Source organism: Astatotilapia calliptera, chromosome 9, assembly GCF_900246225.1.
Source record: "Astatotilapia calliptera chromosome 9, fAstCal1.2, whole genome shotgun sequence".
Taxonomy (NCBI): Eukaryota; Metazoa; Chordata; class Actinopteri; order Cichliformes; family Cichlidae; genus Astatotilapia; species Astatotilapia calliptera.
In genome coordinates, this window is record NC_039310.1 from 19,899,845 (window position 1) to 19,921,433 (window position 21,589).

Below are 21,589 nucleotides of genomic sequence, written 5' to 3' on the forward strand. Positions count from 1 at the left end.
GAGTGAAAGAGTGTGTGTGTCAGATAGACAGAAGCGGAGGCAGAAACACGGGGGCAGACTTTGTCTATGTCCACATCTCTGCGTGTCTGCCTCGGGTGACAGCCGTGTGTCAGGGTCTCTGCTCTCTGCTCCAGATGGCCCAGCAAGTTGCTCCCGGGGTCCCCAGACTCTCAGTGCTCATTGACCAAGGCTGGGGTTCTCACGGCCTGGGGGCCTGTGGACTCATTGCTTCGGCCTGGCCTCTGGGGCCTTTGAGGCCTCCGAGGGGCTCCGGGGTCGCCCAACCGTGACAGCCAAGACAATAGGAGTGTCCTCACCCTGCTCCCCACCCACCACCTACAGCCCCTCTCAACACACAGTCACACACCCCGGTGTTTGGCCTGGACATCCTCGATCCCCGCAGGCAGACAGTTGCCGTGTCATCCAGCATTAGTTTTCCTCCCAGCTAATCAATAAAATACTTTAACATGTAGGTATGATAACTGTGTTGCAAAAATGCATCGTATCTCATCTTTATCAATTTAAAAAAATATATAAAATAAGTCATAATTATAGAAGCTTTATAAAACACCCTTCCTACACATAAATCCACCTCCTCACCGTGAAGAGCGCAAACATGTAAGTGGATCAAATCCATCACCAGCTACAAAACGTCGCTTTTCGGTGAGCAGAAGCAGTTCTGACAGATCTATTTCCCACTGACTGAAGGTGATTTACATGTTTAGAAATCACTGAGAGGAAACAAGAAGGCAAAAAAGAGAAAGAAAGTGGAGTTCTAAACAACACATCTCAACACTGGTTTTAACAGCTTGGCTGCCACTTCATCAAATATTGAATAAATCATTTTCTTGGCACAGTATGAACACAGCTGCAAAAAAAAGAGAGAGAGAGAAAAAAAGAACAAAATCACACACACCAACACGCACACGTCCACACGCACATGCTAACACGGACACACAGAATGCCTTGTAGTTTTGATAAAGCAGCAGCTTTCTCTTTTGTTTTGCAGCCGAGCAGGGATTAGGCAGTGCGGGCCTTTGTCCTGCGGTTTTCCAGTTGAGCAGAACACAAGAGCCTCTACCTCCACTAATACAGTCAGACCTCCCAGCAGGCCTTTCACCACACAGCCGCTAAGAACCTGCTGCCTAAAAGATGCTTTTCAATGAGTTATCAAATCTCCTCTATACTGTCCATGCCTTTCAACCGAGTCTCTTTGTCTATTCTTTTCAATGGAGCATTGAACACATCAAATAGAACTGATGGGCAGATAGATGGACAGCAGAATGTAGCAGAGCCATATTAACCTCTTTCAGACACTGCCGAGTACAGTAAAGGTACTCGGTTTAACGTATAACAAACCTGACTGAGAACTTGCTAAATTGGAGTCGTTTTACCATTTTTATTTAGCCACACAGGACAGTGAACAATTTACTTGTTAATCTAAAATAATAAGGAAAAGATTTATTGACAGTGAAAATGATAACTTGTTGCAGCTCCGACAGTAAGCAAACATTTTTCTGAACAGCATTAAAACAATATTTTAGTCCACAGGAAGATTAATCGCAAGTCATTTTCAAAGCAAACACTCTCAACGCTTATTCAAGCGCCTGAAATATGAGTATTTGCATCTTTTTCAGTTTGTTTCATTACTCTAATTTCTTTATTGCTCTCCACTCTCGGAGCATGTGAGTCACATTTTAACTTCTTCCTTTTGGGACCAAACTCTATACCGAATAATCAATAATGGAAATATAGTAATTGTTAGTGGAAGCCCTCAAAACCAGTCTACAACACAAGTAGTGCTAAAACCGTCAGATGTTAGTCGACGGGAAAATTAGATGGCAACAGCTTCTCTTCATGCAAAATATCAAAAGCAGTGCATGAAAGCCGTCATTTAGTCAACAGTGAAATTGAATAAAAACGATTCTGATTGCCACTGAAGTCATTTACCGAGAGCGATCCTGAACATTTATGTTTATTCGCTCCTCAGTTGTAAAGATTTGCTTCTTTTTCTATCATTTTAAAGTGAAAATCTTCTTGTTACTGGTGCATTTGAAAGAGTCTCCTGCAATCATCGCTTGCAGCAAATTTATTGAGGAAAATTGACTTGTCTTTACGGGCATCTCTGTTTTCTCTCATGTTGGTGGCAAATGACTAATTAGACCTGTTTAATGGTTATTGATCTGCTTCAAAGAAAGATGATTTTGTTACATTCTCACCATCGTTCTTGGGTTTTGTAGTTTCACGACTGCCATCAGGCTGGATGTGGAGGCTCTCAGCGGCAGGTTGGGCACAGAGTACAGCAGGTGTTTCGATGAGTTCATTAGGAGGCCACGTCATTTATGCACAGTCACACATAAGGCAAAGGTCAGCCAGGATTACCCAGGTGGCCACTGCATGTGGGTGTCAGTTTGATTTTTAGACTGCACTTTAACCATGCTGTTGCTCCACAACCTGGTAACCGCTTTGAAATCACCACGCCTTTGCTGCACTGCATTGAATTCGGTGTCACGCATGCTCATTTGGAGCTGGGAAACAGCTACAAAGCGACAGTTTGTGCATGCACTTCAGATTGCTTTTAATATCGGGAGGCGAGTGGGAAGTCCACTCCACTTCACACTGTGGTGGAAACAGAGGGTGGGCAACAAGGTAGGAGGGGGCGCAGGGAATAAAGCTCTGGTAGGATTTAATCTAAGGTCACCGGGGGGACACACGGAGAGAGGATCCAACCAGTCAGCTATCTCTAAGTGCTATTTCTATACTTTTTATACATTTCCGAGCTGAAACTCTTCGGTCTACTGGGATAAAAGAACAATGCATCCAAGGGGAAGTAGCTTGATAAGCTCCGTCTGTTCACTTTTACAAATTGCTATTCAGGTGGGCTGTATTCATAATTCATCAACATGGGTCAGGCTCATGATCATGTTGACTTAACATTTGGTCTGACATTTCAGCCCTGCTCATGCCTGTCATTAGCTCTCGCCACACGCTACCTCATCAAAGTCAGTCACACAAGCGAGGAGGGGAGGGAGGAGATGAAGAAGAAAAACAAAACGTTAACACAGAATAAAAAAAACCCAAAACGATACAGTTTAAAAATAATACCTCGTGCATACAACGCCCGCGATATTTGTTCAGTTGATTGTTTTGTTAAACAAACACTGCAAAAGTGGGATGACGGCGCGGGATAAAGATAGACACACACCGTAATCCGGCAAACACACGCGCGTGCGAAAACGCACCCTTAAACCCGCTGAACCGAAGCTCAGCCCCCAGCTCAGGCTTTCTTGCGGTAAGTCTGTATCATCAGCCATCATCCAGCGCTTCCCTAATGGGAAACGAGTTGGTGCCAAAAAAATGTCGCCGCGCAGAAAAACTGGAGCAGCAACACATTTCTGCCAATAACAACACCACCATGTTGATTCCAGTGGGGTGATATTGGATGATATTGACTGTTGGGAGTATTGCTGTGCTTCTCAAAGTCATTTCCGACCAAAGCAAGGACATCGACACACATCCAACACATAGGCGCACTTGCTGCACGCACTAACACCAACGCCGGGCTAATCGGAGTGCAGACATCGAACAGGAGAGTGGAGGCAGCGCATACTGACAACCTCCTTTCTGTGGGTGACAGCTCTCCATCAGTCTACATCAAACAAGTGCATACATGCAGGCACACTCACACACAAGTGTACACTCCGTCTGATTGGCCGTTGCAAACCTGTTTCAACCTGCCACCAAATAAACTGTGCTGTGTACTATATATGTGTGTGTGTGTGTGTGTGTGTGTTTGCAGAAATAGCAGGTGTGCACGCTGAGCTCATCATCTCTGTAACTGATGGTCATCTGTCATCGCCCGGTGTTGATAATCTTCTTAGGGACGGGGGTTTGTCCGAACAAGATGAACACCAGCCTATCTACTGTATCGGGAGAAACTAATCTGTGCTCTCATTTACTGGAGCCCAGACTGTCACAGAGTGGTCCGGCTGGTAAAAATTAGATGAATCGCAGTGAAGGTTGTCAATGGGACGATTGCGTGAGGGCGACATGTGAGGAAATACGGACCGCTGCTCTTACCTGCAACTTGAACTAGATCTGCAGTGGTGACGTTCTTGGGGTTCGGACCGACTCTGAACGTCAAGGCAGGGCCAAGGACGCTGCAGATAAACAGCAAAGGAGAAACAGAATGAGCAGGTTTTTGGAAAAATGTGAAGACGCTCAACAGCTCAGGTCCATGATCTGTGAAGATCGAACTACGGGTGAGCTTAGCATAAAGACTGGAAGCAAGTAGAATCAGCCATTCGAGCTCGATGTTTACAAAATCTCTAACAACTACTGATTACTGTAATATTACACAAATAAGAAATGTCATATGAAACGCCTGTACAGCTGCTGGCAGGTTAGATTTTTACACTTCTAAATGATATTTTGATAGTTACCTTAATAAGGAAGTAGGAATAGAAAGTAACAACTTCTCAAAAAATATAGAAACATGCAACTGTAAAACCAAACTATAAAATGCACAGAATAAAACGTTGAAATTACTTCCACCCTGTGACATGTAAACCACTCTTCTATGGGGCCACCTGTTCAAGTGAGAGTCACAATATGAAGCCCCCTAGTGGACGGTGAAGTCACACACATTTTCATAAAGTAATCAGATTAAATTTTTCGCTGTAGAAAGAAGTTTTCGTCCCACGCAGAGTGTACAGTGGACGCTAATGTTTATGTCACTTTTGAAACTTAAAGTAATGTAAGTACTTCCACGCATTAAATGCTGTATGGTCATACTTTCCCCCACGCCACGCTCCATATTATCCGTTGTTGATCTACACACGTCTGTTGAGATCTACAATGGATAATATGGAGCGTGGTTGTACGTCATTGTCATGGGACACTCTCACAAACAAAATCACGGTTTAGTAACGCAGTATTGCAGTAACGCAGCGTGCTTACGGGAAAGGAATAGTAATCTAATTACTTTTTGCAACAGTAATCCCTTACTTTACTTGTTACTTGAAAAAAGTATTCCGATTACAGGAACGCATTCTCTGGTCTGATCAAAACATGTGAATCCATCCACATGAGTAATAAAGGAACAGCCAAAATTACCAAGTGTTAAAAGCAATGTTGTATGTAGGAATATGTTTAAAAATATGTATGTTAAACAGAGATGTGATTAAGTGTTTGGGAAAGCAGAACATTTTGGGGGAAATGACTCCTATAAGCAGCACAGCAAAGGATCATAAAGATGCTAAATATTGACTCAGAAGCCCTCAGGCATATGTTTCACCAACAGATCAGAAATATTAAGAAGAGAAACTGTAAATTACCCAAAAAACAAACAAAACCTCCCCCAGAAAATATGTGGAGTGATCATGATTTCTGTTTTCCTTTCAAGCCTGAAATTGGCCAAAGAGCAAAGTACAGTCATGAGCGGTGCGCCTTGTTTTCCCTTCACCTGCGGTAACCTGCCTGTACTCTCTGCACCCATTTTCCTCTGTGTGGTCAGGAGTCAGCAACAGACTTCTCCCCCTGGAGGAGAATAAATGTTGAAGGTCCCCGAGGTTAGCCATAAAATAAAATCTAACAACCCTAGCAGACTCGGCGAGACCGCCCAGCAATGGTCAAGGGAAAAGAAAACCTGTGAAGCAATGTGTAAAGAAAAAAATCCTACTCATGTTTAGTGTAACCTCTTAAGATCCCAAATGAAATGATTTTTTCTAGAAGCAAGGAGACCATTTTTAACAACTAAGAGAGCAAACACACATCGACTGCACAGCAGTGAGTGTGGCTCGCTTTTAAACACGGACCAGCAAAGCAAAAGTGGGAAAAGGTAACCAATGTAGCAATGAGGTCATTTTCCTCAAGACTCAACATTAATATTAAAGCAGTGACGACTGAGACGCCGACAATGAACAAACAAACGATCATCACTTCCCAAATTTAGTAAAAACATGAAAAGGCCAGAATGAGCAATCAGCTTATTATCAAGTACTTTTATTATTTCATTCAGTCACAAATGGCTCTTTTTTTTAAGCAAGTGAAAATTTAACCACCGAGGTGCAAAAATTTGCACCTGTCTCTAATACAAATCTGCTTATTTGAACAATTTGTACAATAAAGACCAATTTTCTTTGCTTCTAGCGTAGTGCTAGGCTTTATTCTGTCTTCTTTAAGATATTATTACCGTCACATAAAATTGTTCTATTTCTTCTTTCTTTATGAGTACATTTTGTCACTTGTTTAAAGGAAACAAGACTTCTGGAATAATGAAGTAATTTAACACTGGTACACAGAGGAACCTGTTACAGATTATTTCTGTGTTAGAAGTTTGTCCATGCAGTGCAGATTTGTCCATGATGTGAATCTCCTTTTCCACCACATGCCAAAGCTGCTGCACTGAGATCTGCTTACTGTGGAGGGCATGTTCAAGAAACCAGTTTGAGATGTTTGAACTTTGTGACACGGCACTGATGGAAGCAGCCAACAGAAGACCTGTACGCTGTGGTGATAATGGGATGGACAACAATTCTCAGGTAGGCTGTGGTGTTTAAACAATGCTCAGTTAGTAATAAGGTGCTGAAAGTGTGCCAAGAAAATATCCCCTACACCATTACACCACCACCAGAAACTTGAATGTTTGGTACAAGGCAGGGTGGAAGCACGCTTTCATGTTGTTTATCCCATATTGTGATCATACCCTATCCGAATGTCATGGCAAAAATTAAGACTCATCAGATTAGGCAACGTTTCTCCAGTCTCCTGTTGTCCAATATTGGTGATCCTCTGTTGACTGTGCCCTCAGTTTCCTGTTTTTAGCTAACAAGAGGGACACCAGGGGTGGTCTTCTGCATACCTTGATTGTAATGAGTTTTAATTTGCGTTGGTGTTGCCTCCTATCAGCTAAAAGCCATTCCTCTCTGAGCTCTGACATCAACAACGTAGTGGTTGGTGTGCCTCATTTTAGGACTATTCTCCGAAACCTCTAGAGATGGTTCTGTTGGGAAATCTCAGCAGTTTCTGAAATACTCAGACCATGACACATTCAACTCACCTAAATCACCCGTCTTCCCCATTCTGATGCTTAGTTCAGACTTCCGTATGTTGTCTTGGCCACGTATACATGTTTACATCCGTTGAGTTGCTGCCATGAGATTGGCTGTTTAGCTATCTGTGCTAAAGAACAGTTGAATGTTGAACTTAATGGAGGTATTAAGTTCTTAATAAAGTGATTGCTGAGTGTATAGTAAAAGTGATAAAACCATAGACTTATTTAGTTGCATTCAGACTGTATGAGCTGTATGTGGCTGTACTTTTCTTCTCCCCAGTTTTTATGCTAAGCGGAGTTAAGCTAACCAGTTGGCAATGCTTATCTTACTCTCTAAGTAAGTGAAGAGAGTGGAGACAGCTTTAAAGAAGTCCAATGAGTCTGAAAGAGCTAAAATTAAGGAGATAAAATGTGTTTAGTGTATATGACTTATATAACAGCACATGTATAGATGTTTTGTCCATAATTTACTGACAGACGACAATAAGTAACACTGAAAAGAGAGCGTGTGGGGGTCCCATTTTTGGCATTTCAGTACATCATCATGTCGGAATTGTTATGTCCAGGAAAGTGCACGTACATTTCTAGTGTACTTCCTGCCAGACTGTACAACAGAGAGCGAGATTCATCAGACTGCCAGAGTGCTGTGACCCAGACCCACTCACCATCAGTCAGCCTGGTACAGAGGCAGCAACGCTCACTCGGCCAGGAGCAATAACACGGGCAAATACCGCCAGACAGACGGACCCAGCCGTGCACTGATGCATTTGTGATCAGGCACACACACACACACACACACACACACACACACACACACACACACACACACACACACACACACACAGAGGTCTGAAGGAAATATGTCCTTCTCTAACGCCTTCACCTGGCCTCTGTTTGCTCTCGTAAATGTCAATGTTTCCACAATCTTTACCCCTGCCTTCGTCCTCCTTGGCCGAGGCTGTTCTGCCTGAGATCTCAATGCATCTCAAATTGAACTGACGTGATTTCTTTTTCCCTTTTTTTTTCAAACCGCACAAACCCTATTTAAATATGCTGGGAGGCGGGGGGAGACTGCCACAGTTGGGAGATGAAGTTAAGATAGATAAGTTATCTAGAGGACTTCGCACTGCCTCCTGTGTTATCGGATGTGTGAGCTTGGACTTCATATTAGCTCTGCTGGTGGGACACGAGGAGTATGTACGTGCAGAGCGCTTGGCGGGATATTGGCAGGATGTGTTTGTGTGTGTGTGTTCTTGCACAGACTGTGTGTGAGGATGGACCAGTGAGTGTGTGTCCCACTCCCCCTAGTGTTTCTAGAGAGTAAAACCCTTACGTCATCTGAAAAAGGAACATTTCATCCCCTGCCCATCATCATCCAGCTATTTCAAGTCTCTTTCAAAAGGGGAATATTTTATGCTGATTATCGTAGGAACAAGCTCAAACATAATTGTGTTCGGCATCTCAAAATCTTAACGGCGCCCAGGCCTCCTCTTCTCATACTCTCTGTCTGAAAGTCTTTTCTGCCTGCCTGTTGTCGTATTTGAGTATCTCTCCTCCTCCTCTCTTACCATCAGAGCTCATCAGAACGAGTGTGAAAGAGAGACCCCCCGAAGCAGGGCGGCGTGCTCCGACCCAGCTCTTGTACTCCAGCCGACTCATATTCAGACAGAGGCTTTCAAACACTCACCTGTCGAGGCCGCACAGCACAAGGCACAATAAGCTTGCATCATGTCCTTCGCCTCGGCTATTTCTACATGAATGCGCTTTCATTACTTTGTAAAAAGGAAAAAAAAGGACGCAGATAAACAAGTCAGACAAAGAGGAAATTTGCTGTATTCTTTCTTCCATATCAGAATGACGTGATGTGTTTCGGAAAGCTTTATTTCAAGCAACTGTGTGATTTTCACACTGGCTAAATGACTATAATGAGCAGGCACCATTGATACTGTACACTCACAGAAATGCTGAACCATATAACATTTAATTCTCTTTTATGAATATTATGAATTAGTTATTAGTTGCAATGAACTCACGTACATGCAGAGAAATACTGCTGGGTAAGTTTTATAGTGTAAAAAACAATGATGATGGTTTTTCAAGCATCTGTGGCAACATTCGTGGGGATATTGATTTTCAAAGGACACTGGGGACAAAGGTATGTGTGGTTTATTCCCACTGATTCTAAAAACACGTGTATTATTTCTCTGTGTTATCATTATGACTCCAAAGAAGAGGACACATCGTCATTTGTACATCTTTGTATGAACCCCCCACCCCCACTTCACTATTGTGACGTAAGAAAAAATTCACTGCTTGTTCAAATACAGTGGGGCAAAAAAGTATTTAGTCAGCCACCGATTGTGCAAGTTCCCCCACCTAAAATGATGACAGAGGTCAGTAATTTGCACCAGAGGTACACTTCAACTGTGAGAGACAGAATGTGAAAAAAAAAATCCATGAATCCACATGGTAGGATTTGTAAAGAATTTATTCGTAAATCAGGGTGGAAAATAAGTATTTGGTCAATAACAAAAATACAACTCAATACTTGGTAACATAACCTTTGTTGGCAATAACAGAGGTCAAACGTTTACTATAGGTCTTTACCAGGTTTGCACACACAGTAGCTGGTATTTTGGCCCATTCCTCCATGCAGATCTTCTCGAGAGCAGTGATGTTTTGGGGCTGTCGCCGAGCAACACGGACTTTCAACTCCCGCCACAGATTTTCTATGGGGTTGAGGTCTGGAGACTGGCTAGGCCACTCCAGGACTTTCAAATGCTTCTTACGGAGCCACTCCTTTGTTGCCCGGGCGGTGTGTTTTGGATCATTGTCATGTTGGAAGACCCAGCCTCGTTTCATCTTCAAAGTTCTCACTGATGGAAGGAGGTTTTGGCTCAAAATCTCACGATACATGGCCCCATTCGTTCTGTCCTTAACACGGATCAGTCGTCCTGTCCCCTTGGCAGAAAAACAGCCCCATAGCATGATGTTTCCACCCCCATGCTTCACAGTAGGTATGGTGTTCTTGGGATGCAACTCAGTATTCTTCTTCCTCCAAACACGACGAGTTGAGTTTATACCAAGAAGTTCTACTTTGGTTTCATCTGACCACATGACATTCTCCCAATCCTCTGCTGTATCATCCATGTGCTCTCTGGCAAACTTCAGACGGGCCTGGACATGCACTGGCTTCAGCAGCGGAACACGTCTGGCACTGCGGGATTTGATTCCCTGCCGTTGTAGTGTGTTACTGATGGTGACCTTTGTTACTTTGGTCCCAGCTCTCTGCAGGTCATTCACCAGGTCCCCCCGTGTGGTTCTGGGATCTTTGCTCACCGTTCTCATGATCATTTTGACCCCACGGGATGAGATCTTGCGTGGAGCCCCAGATCGAGGGAGATTATCAGTGGTCTTGTATGTCTTCCATTTTCTGATGATTGCTCCCACAGTTGATTTTTTCACACCAAGCTGCTTGCCTATTGTAGATTCACTCTTCCCAGTCTGGTGCAGGTCTACAATACTTTTCCTGGTGTCCTTCGAAAGCTCTTTGGTCTTGGCCATGGCGGAGTTTGGAGTCTGACTGTTTGAGGCTGTGGACAGGTGTCTTTTATACAGATGATAGTGAAAACTTGAGTTTTATGAACTCATGTCTATGCCTGTTGTTACGTTACGTTTAAATCAAACCACAGCAACCAATCTGATAGTTTGTCTTCAAATTAATCAAAGAAGGTTTTTATTCCCTTTGTAAGTTGAACTTTTGTAAACATTATATATTGTAAATATTGTATACTTCTTTAAATTCTGTAAACAGATTAAACTCAGTGTAATCCTAATTCATACTACATTTTGTGGTGCTCATATTCAATTCCATATTTCTATTCCTGGACTCTACTAGAGTAGCTGTGCATGAATCACAGTTTATAATCATGTGTATTCATTTTTATACTGAGCCTTAATTGGTGCAGTCAGCTTAGTGAGTGTTTGAAACAAACTGTTTTGGCTCCTCTCACTTCTTCTTATTGGCTGCCCCTCACAAACCAAAGATCTGACCAGCAGGTACGTCTGCGCTCACTGCCAGAGATAACCATATTAAGCATTATTAATCATCTCTGTGACAAGATGAAGGTAGAACTGTGTAAAATTGGGTGTTTAGACCAGCCTGAAAGCATGTGGCTACATGTAATGTGATTACTTCCTATTGTAATGGTATAGATATGACAGGAAATAAAGAAAAGCATAATAATTGCACCTTAAGTAGCACTTTAAATGCAGGTACCTGTGCTGTACTATCCTGTAGTCAACTTTCACTCAGGTCTTTCACCCCTTTCTAAACGAATAATAGCCCACAGCAATAATACCCTCTAATTGGGTTTGAGTGTCAGGAGTTGATTCTGAGTGATATGAAATGACAGGTATAATAACAAAATGAACGAAATCAGCGCCGGCACTATGCTACGTCCTCCTCGTCCTCCTAAACCCAAAGGTTGGATTTAAAGATCGAGATCAGAACGCCTCCTTGGCTACATTTATTTTAAGGCCCCTGTGCGCATTTTCGATGCTTAACAGTAGATACAGAACGCTCTGATAGTTTCACCCTCTCAGGAACTATTATCTGAGCCCGAATACTCTGTATCTACAGTTTCAGTGCAGCCTCACGCTGCACTGCACCGGCTTTGGTGTTCATATGCTGCGAGTGTTACTGAACCACCCAGATTTTACTCCTCCTGCAGGAGTGTCTTGAAAGGCTTGTCAGATCTTCGGCGAACATGTCTCCTCTGCCTCCTACATGGTCTGACACCAAGTGTACAGCAGAACCATGGTACAAGCACAAAACAGCCTGGGTTCAAGGACAGTTCGCCTGCTCATTAATATATTAACCGCCTCCTGCTGACTACTTTCTCGTTTTCCAGCTCTCTATTCACTGCTTGCTTCCCTTTCGTTCGCTTCCTCTCTTTGCTTCTAACGAAAAATCGTTTGATGGCTTGACTGCTCTCTTTTTTTGACAAGGCGCACAGTGACAATAGCGGCTAGGCAGTGTTTTGAATACAATGGAGACATCAGTATGTGTCTGGAGGTAATTAGGCCTGATTTCACTCCCCGCGAGAAGTCAAACACTCCGAAAGGTCAAAAAAACAACAAACGCCTACAGTTTGTGGCAGTGTAGCAGAGCATTTTCACAATGCTCAGAGCAACTGGACAACCTTCATTCGGCTTCCTCATCCTCAAAGGCACAAAACAAAACATTTCAAATGAGGCCAATTATCCTCTGTTCGATGTATGGTTTGTAAACGGCACGGTAAATCATTATTTGCAACAATGTGGGATGTTTTTTGTGTCTGTACATACGAGAGCTGGGTGAGGTCTGCAACATGGAGGCTCAATCTCTGGGTCAGATGCTCCATCAGGTCCGTGCCCTGGTCAGTGGTGAGGGAGCTGGGGGTAAACACACACACACATACACGGAGAGGCGTCAAATTTTTAGGTTCACACCCATACAACATACAACCGTTTAGCCATTAAAATGTAATTTTTTTTAGGGAGATACTGTCACAATTCATACCCACAATTGGGTCATTGCACACAAGCGAATGCTACGGTCGTCTGAATGGATGTGCTGCACGCATTTGCAGACACATACAAACACAAACAAACACACAGAGCACTGTGCCGAGGGAAAAGGGATCAGCTGCCTCTTCAGGCTTGGTAAATCACCTGCTTTTTTCCAGCAATGAGACAAACAATAAGGTGCAAATGGAACCTGCATGAGGTGTAATGGCTGTATCATATGGACGCTCCTTTCTCTCCCTTTCCTTCTCTCATCTTTCTTCTTCTTCTTCGCCTACATTGGCGTTCTCTCACCGACGCGCACGCACACTCAAAAGTAAAACACGATAACACAGAGAACACAAACAGCCGGGCACGCACGCGCCCTCACGGTGAGATGAGAATAATAAGGTGCAAATGGAATGGAGGTGAAGTGTAATGGTGGTCTGATAAAGCCATGCCTCATCTCAGCTCAGTCCACGGCTGCTCTCTCACTGGGAGAGTAAATCGGCAAGGAAATAGACCAAACAAAGGCAATCTGCTGGCCAGCGCGTCGTATGAAGAAATGAGGAGGGCATCCACACAGACCCACTCAGAAAGCCACTTTATTGTTGACAGCTTAACCTGGAATCACCGAGACTGCCGAGTAACTGCAAGGTGACATGCAGGACCAAAAAAAAAAAAGTCATGGATCATAATGAGACATCGTTCAAATTTTGTTACCACCTCATTGCGGAGAAATGTGAAATAAACTGGGAAACAATTTCATGCTGCACTGGATATTGAGTGCAATATCACTTATGTGTTTTTTTGTGTTTTTTTTAAGATACTCGGCATCATCTTGAAGTTTAAAAAAAATGTTTTTTTTTCCTTTGGACATACTCTAGTCAGAATTATGCTGACATATTTTGTTTAGCCTGCATTTGACACCACATTACAGAAGCTTTTCTTCAGCAGAACAGTGTGCCGTGCATGAGCGGCTGATTCACTCCACCTTTGAGAGAGTGGGAGGTTCTTTCTTTTTTTTTTCCCTACACTTTTCGAGGGGTTTTGAAAGTTAAAGATTCAACCAAGCAATTCCAGACACGTCTGCATCCCTCTGTGGTAATTCTAGCAACAGGAGTGACTTGGTTGTTGATGCTAGCACTTTTCCCCTTGGGTTTCTCTCTGTCTCCTTCTCTTCTATCCATACCTTTCCATTTCCCCCTCCACATTCACCATCCCATCCTCTTGCTATTCCCCAAACCCCCCCACTACCACCGCCACAATGTCAGGAGCTGTCAGATAAGCAGGTTTGCGTAGCGTCACTGCAGGGTGCAAAGAAGCCGGGGATAACAACTGTGCAATCATGAGGTCTGCAGCAAAAGCACAGACACCTGTACAGGCCAACTATAGGCATGCACTAGGTGGGCTGAGGATAGACAAGAAGGAGGAGGGGCAGACATTTCACTCAGAAGGTGACCTGTTTCTTTCCCCTGGCACACACTCGCCTACTAAATTGTGTGTTGACGTCTTAATCTGCTACTCCTATTTGTGTGGCAATAAGGTGACAAAGACTGTACCCAGTGGACCTTTATGAGAGTACGTGTGTTGAACAGGTGAAGGACAACCCTCTGACACTGGACTTGATAACGCTATAAAGGGATTTGAGAAAGGGCCAGGGGCGAAGACAGAGTCGATAGGAACTTATCTTTGCTGAGCTTGAGAGGTAAGAGAGAAGGAGAGAGAACTTGGCTGCCTTTGCTGACAAAGTATCATCATTAAAGCTGTAATACAACACAGTAATACCTACACACTGAGGGATCTATCAGCCCTGCTTTTCTAATCAGGTACAACACACAAAAAGGATTTCTAACTACAGTATCCTGTAGCATAGAGAAGTGGTTTTGATAGAGGATGCATGCAGTTTAAGGTAAGCTAACAAAGAAGACATTTGCTGAGTATCAAGCTCTGTTAAACAAGTCTGTCTTGAAAGAAGTGCGTCACTGTATCACCAGTAAATGGAGGCAGCTGTAAAGTTATAATTATAAGAGCCCAATGAGGAATAAGAGAGGGACTCGTGCTGTTGCTGATGTTAAACACAAATGTTATTGATGATGGCTGTACTGACATACAAAGTATTTCTGAAATTTATGGGTCTGCATTGCACTGCATTGTCAGGGACAATCATGTCATCCCTTTACATACTACAGCTCAATGTTTTCAATCCTATACTGCAATTTATTTTTGTGGAGATGCAAACTGCAACATCCAGTGTCTCATCCCATGACATTTGTCTCCAGGTTGGTATAAAAACACCACAAAATACAAAACACATCATGCATTAGAATTTAATTTAAATTCTAATAAAGGCTTCTAGTTTTTTTATGGCTAGTCAGATTATATATATAGTAATGTGGAGTAGCATGAGGCACTGGTGCTTACCCTAACATTAGAAAGAAAAGAATTAAAACTGAACAATTAATAAAGACTGAACAAGTATAGCCTGTTTGGAAGGGATACCAAGAGAAATCATCTAAAAAGAACATGGCAGCATGGCTTAAGTTTGAAAAGTTGCATCTTCTGGAACAATGTCCTCTGGACAGACCCACAGTGGAAATGTTTGACTGTAATACACAGCACCATGTTTGACGAAACCAAACACAGCATATCAGATGTCAACCGGTGGCTGAAGGGTATTGATTTGGGCTTGTTTTGCAGCCACAGCAGCTGGGCACCTCTGAGTGAGTGAGTTGACCATGAACTTTGTATAACAAAATATTCTTGAGTCAAATGTGAGGCCATCTGATCCACAATTAAACCTCAGCCCAAGCACAGCAGCAAATCTACAACAGAATGGCTAAAAAAGAGAAGAATGAAGGTGTTACAATGGTCCAAACTGCAACCCTCAGCCTGATTGAATTGCTGTGCTGGGTTATTAAGAAAGCTCTGTAAAGAAGAGTGGCGAAAATTCCTCCACGGTGAAAGCGAGCACTGCTAAAGGTGGTACTAAAAACTATTGAATTTCATATTACTGTAAAGTAAAAGTTATCCGTGCACTCAAATTTCATCAGTCACATCCAGCCTACAAGTTTTCTAGATAAGAATCCTTCATTTTCTATACAATCTTAATTGTTATTATTTATATCATTATTTATGTTTAGAAGCATCAAATGGACTTTTCCACATGTGTGGGTTTCACAACCATGATCAGTGTGTGTGAATGATGATCATTTATCTAAAACAGGAATCCCACTGGGCTTTGTTCTTGGCCCACTTCTCTTTAGTTTATGCTTAAATGACTTACGCAGAAAAGATTTTCTCAGCATTTGCAGTCCATCACAGCAGGATTTAAAAAGCTCCTGTCTTACACTTAACATCCCATTCAAGAAAACAGCACTAGTTTGGTTCTCTTTGTTTTAGAGATGTCAACTATTCCAACCTAAAATTTAGAAAGATATTAAAATTGTTCCAAAAAGTGGGAGAAACTTTTTGGGATTTCCTTACCTGGATGATTGAGCATGCATCAAGACATTAAAAATGTGCACTTTGTTGCAAAAGCAGATTCAGTTATTAGTCATTAGGGTGATATCTGGCTCCCAAGCAGCATCTCTGTATCAAGCAAGCTTAATTTAGTGATATGTAATTGAGCAACTAATAATATGAATAGGAAGTTGATAAGATAAGGCTGCAGTCATGTTGTTAAGGAAATTACATTTGCTTTAACAATATAAACTCAACTATCTGTCTAAATAATCACATCTAAGGTGTTCAGTGACCTGGTGGCTCTTATCAGGGCATCTGGCTCAGTAAAACATGGAGCCCCTCATCCATAAATCCTAATTTAGACAAACAGGTTTTTCTGGTCAACAGCATTACTGTGATCTTCAGAAGGCTTAGGGTTTAGTTTGGATTTCATTTCACCAAAAAACTTTTGTCAAGTTTAGGAAAATATGAGAGGGAGTAATTTCTTATATATGTATAAACATCATATGTTTGAATCATACTTACTCTGTGCCGGTGATGATGTAGCCAAAGTGTCTGTCCTTCCCTCTGCTGGAAAACTCCTTCACTCCCACGTGGACCAGCTGGGTTTTGACTTTCATGTCCTTCTTCTGTGGCTCCTCCAGCTGCTTCCTTCCTTCTGGGCCTTGAATCCTCTGCATCCACTTGTCAATGTCAGAATCGACCTGAACGTCAGGGTCCTCTGCCCCACCGATCAGCCGCAAAGTGGACCCTTCCTTCGCAGGTGCTGTCATGGTCTTCTCCTCCCAGCGGTGGGGGACGGGAACTTGGTCTTGCGTTGTGCGGCTATGCACGTTCTCCAGTCCTACCATTTTCTGGAGCGGGGCTGGTTGCCCACTGTTGACCTCTGGAGCGTTACCAAAGGGCTCCATGTTGAGGTAGTCCAGCAGCTTGGAGAAGAAGGCGGTATGCTGTTGTGAATCAAGAATGAATTCTCTTTAGAATAGTGGAGACATTTCCCTTTTAGGTCTACCTACACATTACTTTTGTCTCCTTACAAAAGAGAATTAATCAAGAGAAAGTCTGTTATCAGCAACTGAAAAGATATGAATTTGTTCTGCATTCACCAGCGTTTCTCAGTGTAACTGCCAGTCCAAGGTCTAATAACATCTTTTTATTTTACCAATTTTAAAGGCTGCTTAGTAGATTTACTCATTTACCATTGTTAAACAAGAGTTTTGTGACATTGTGCAAAATAATTCTGATTTCAAAACGTTCCATCCAGCGAAAACGCTGGGGTCAGACAACAATCAAGGAATTTTCTACGTTTCTGCAGCTGCAAATTTGCTTTCAAGTTCTAATAATGCCAAAGTAAATGGTAGTCTGCACAACTTTCAAATCATCCCCGTTTTAAAAGTGTTCAAAAGAAAATAAAATGCAAGTTTGGACATGTCTCACTCCCTGAGAAACCAATTTGTTGGTTGGGCAGATTAATTTTACATTCACCTTGTCAACGGGCTCTTTGTCTGCGCCGTCTATTTTCTGGCCTGGAAACAAACACAATATATGTGAGCAGATTGTGTGAAAACTGAAGTACTCTTTTGTATTTAGCAAGGAAAAACAGTTATGACTCAAAATGAAAGACTCAAAAATACCTCTGGCAGCACTTTGAACAGAAATTACATAAACAAAGCCTTACTAAAGCATCTTCAGCTTACAATGTCTTATTCTGTCTTATATTTATATGCTCATCACTACCATGAATGCTGCAAGCTTTTATTCTCTCTTTCACCAGTAGACATACGGACCTTGCTGTTTCATTCTCAGTGTGTTTTTCTGGTTTAGATCCTGCTCTTTATCTGATTTCAGGTCCTGGTCCTGATTCAAATGTATTGCTGCCTGGGGCTCCCTGTTACCCTCCATGTTCCCCCTGGAGTCAGTGGCTCCTGGTCCTGGCTGAGCTTCAAGCGCAGGGCGCTCCACATCCACCTCCCGCAGAGCTCCTGTGATGACTTCAGCCAGCTGGTCCAAATCTTTGCCCATCAAAGCATCCATGTTGATGCTGTGCCTCCCCAGTTGGTTTACCAGATTCTGGATGAATCGCTCTGGACAGGAAAAGAAGGGTTGCTAGAGCATTTATAAATGCATTAAAAAAAGCACCAAAATGCTAAATTTTCCTGAAAATGTAGAGGAGAAAAAAGCAACTATAATTGATCGTACCATCCATGGCCCTAAGAGGCTGTTTTGCGGTGAGTCGGTTCGAGTCAGCCTTGAATAGCAGTTGGTCTAGATTAGGCTTTTGGGCTTTGGAGCCAAAAGCAACCCGAGTCTGTGGCTCTGTGTGGTCGTTTAAAGCTGGTCGCACGTAGCTGAGGTAGTGGAGCTTTCCTTTGGGCCACATCGCCTCGCCACCTGGACTGCCCTGCTGAGTGCCTGGTGCCCCGGAAAGAAGCCGTTCCATATGGCTGGAAAGCAGCGTGCTCTTTCCTGGGTTCTGGTTGGAGTAAGCTTTACTGAGCTTGGGATGCCTGCCCTCTCCACTCTGTGTAACGACTTTGGTGATTGGAGGCTGGCCGGCTCCTTTCTGAAGACTATAGATTGTGGTCTCCTTCCAGCCCTGCTTGGGCTTTGGCTGGCTGGGCTCTGAACGGTCATCGGATTTGATGTCTTCTTTCTACACACAACACAATATACTCAGTATACCACATTTAGACAATTGTCAATATGTCACACATTTTCACCAAGCTAGCCTATAATGGATCGGCCTGTTAGTAAGTTGTAACTATGACAGAGTGAAGAAAACTAACCTCTAAGTAATATCATCCACCAGATCCACCCTGGTCCATCTAAGAGTAGGCTTAGGCTTAGGAGTAGGGTTTGGGTGCTATTAACATTGCACCCAAACCCTACATGCAAGCAACAATGAATGGATATGTACTATTGGGTCTATAATTGGTTAGGCAAAGACACTATTTTTGTAGTTTTGCCTCTGTTCCTCGCTGTGAAACTGCTTCCCAAATGTCGGCTGTAGGGTTATATATTTCTCGAAGTTAAGCTAAAGCTAAGACCATGTAGCTTTTTAAGGTTAAAGATGGATAACAACAAGCTTTAAGCAATATTTCTGTAGGGCTGTATGTAATTAGAAAAGTGTCTTTTTAATGCTAGTTATGTGTTAGCTTAACTAGCATTATCTTCGTACTAGCTAACCTACACACTGGGAGTTAAAATAGTGCTTAGACATAAAGAATTATAAATCTTTTCATCTTGCTAAAAGTATTATTAGCTTTAGCCCTTAATGTATGGAGTATGATGATTTGAAGCCATGTCACTATGCTATCACTGTTAGCATGCTTAAATACAAGCTTGTGAAACTGCTAGCATGGCTGTAGAGTTTGTTGCGACATATCAGTCATATGATAAGTATAACCTAGTATTTTTTTCTTTGTGACAACATTGAAATGGGTTGTACTGGGTCAGCATTGTTGTGACAGGCTTCAGTATAAAAAGAGAAGCAACCTTAGCTCGACGAGACGGAACAGGATATGAATGTGGAATCCAGATCAAAGACAACTGCTCTTGGAAATTGCATTATGGAAATCATAGATGAGATAGTGTCACTCAAAGAGTAATTTCATGCATTTCCACAGCACACAACAAACTTTAAAAAATATAACCCCTCTATCTGAGAGGTAGCAGCAATGCCTTATCTAAAGAGAGAGAGAAAACTGAGTCATCTGATTTAAAAGTTCGTCATATGAGTATATATTTGACACATGATGAATAATGTATTTACATTAAAATGATACAAAGATGTTTAGAGGCATTTTAACCATTTGGTATTGTAGCTGTTATTAATATTGGCACCAAAATGTGTGATTGTGCTCTAAGAGAGGAAGAAAAATAATTCCTCTCGTGTGAATCATAAGAGCCCACACTTCAATTCAGCATACAGTATATCCATTCCACTGAACAGCATCATTATCCATGTTGCTTTTGCACTAATACTAGCTATCTCCCTTGCCATTTTCCGTCCTTCAAATGTATATAGAGAAAATGTCAGTCTTTCCAACCCCGCCGTACTGAGAGGTTATAATGGCATTAGCACAGCAAGATGGGGGCTGCTCTGCCATTCATGCTAACCATGTTTGCCTTTTTCCATCACACCACACAACAAAGGAGCTCATTTCATCAATAAGGAAGGTCCTGAACTCTTCAACTTTGCATTATGGCTGCACTGACACAGCAGCAGGAAGCAGCTCGGCTATGAAGGATGCGGAGCACATTTCACACAAAGCCCGGGTTCCACCCGAAATATAAGGACTGAATAATGTAAAGAGGTGATGGAAGATCTTTGTATAAAAAGGCTCCCAGCTCAGTGGGAGAGGAAGCGAAGACAGAAAGCAAGAAACAAAGGCAAAGTAAAGACAAGAGGGCGACCCCAGCAGAAGGAGAATACTGACACTTTGTCAAAAGAAGTGGGAAGAGGCCCTTCTATAATTTAGCCAAGAATATGTGACGCTTTATGTTTACTTGGACGATATGGATTCCTAAATCCTAACCTTAATGTTGCACCTACTTTTACATGAGCCATTAAAGCATATTTCAGTTTAGTATGTCCCTGCCATAAAGTTGAAGGACTAGATTGAAACACATTAAATGGCAGACAACCTGACCTTTAGTCCTGACACTACTTCCTTCTTCATCATTTTTCAATCATTTAGATCCAGTTGCTTCTTAAATGCCTTTCCCACCATACGTTATCAACCTGTCATGTAAGGTTCTGCAAAATGTTACAATTAACTTTAACATTATCCTACCACAAGCCTTTTTTCAGCCCTTCTGCTTTTTTGGGTCATTTTTATGTGTTTGTTACTGTTCATTTCACTTAGATGCCCAGCGGCTCCTACACATTTACTCAGTGCTGGATTCTCACTTGAATATTGGCCACCTCATGTTGGACTCCAGGTTGTCCATCTATTTCAGCCCGAGGCAGGAAGCCCAGTCCCGTCAGGTACTTATGAAGGTTTCTAGTCAACTCATCTTGTCCAGGCCTCAGTTTCCTGTCTCTGGAGCTGCTGTAGGTGGTCAGGAGGCTTGGAGGGGTGGCTTGATGGTGGAGGGGGATGTTTTTCAATTTGGAGAGCTCTCTGGAGATGACCTGCTGAGTGATGTCATCCTGCCATGTCAAACCTGTAGAAAAAAAAAGAAAAACAAAAAAGAAGTAATATTAAAATATGATAGTTTTATTATATTGTTGCTTACACTGTTCTGCTGTTCAGCACGGAGAACTATTCAACTGTACAAGACTTCAGAGAAAGTGTTATACTGTAGTTCTCTCAGCATTGCAGAGTAAACATTATGGTACAAAACAGCAAGGATAAAGGATGAAAGAACAGAGGAAGTCCAAAATTATGACAAGCTAAACTGAAGACATGACTACACGTGCACACATGTAGGGACACATGTCTGCACATACATGTACGGACACGCACACACACATATGCGCGCACAGCACAGCCCATCAACAAGCACGGGGAGAATGTC

General features: G+C 42.5%; 1 protein-coding gene across 2 annotated transcripts in view; it reads right to left on the bottom strand.

The window, feature by feature from the left end:
- ptprn2 (protein tyrosine phosphatase receptor type N2) overlaps positions 1–21,589 on the bottom strand; it is a 158,002-nt gene that overhangs the window by 99,610 nt on the left and 36,803 nt on the right. The window contains exons 4-10 of one of the 2 annotated variants that reach the window (XM_026179795.1): positions 20,994–21,235; positions 18,266–18,719; positions 17,854–18,150; positions 17,552–17,592; positions 16,592–17,016; positions 12,404–12,490; positions 4,081–4,160 (exon numbers count right to left, since the gene is read on the bottom strand). In XM_026179795.1, coding sequence (XP_026035580.1) covers positions 4,081–4,160; positions 12,404–12,490; positions 16,592–17,016; positions 17,552–17,592; positions 17,854–18,150; positions 18,266–18,719; positions 20,994–21,235 — 1,626 coding nt within the window. Of the gene's footprint in view, positions 1–4,080; positions 4,161–12,403; positions 12,491–16,591; positions 17,017–17,551; positions 17,593–17,853; positions 18,151–18,265; positions 18,720–20,978; positions 21,236–21,589 lie in introns of both variants that reach the window. The other variant, XM_026179794.1, reaches the window with a different exon arrangement.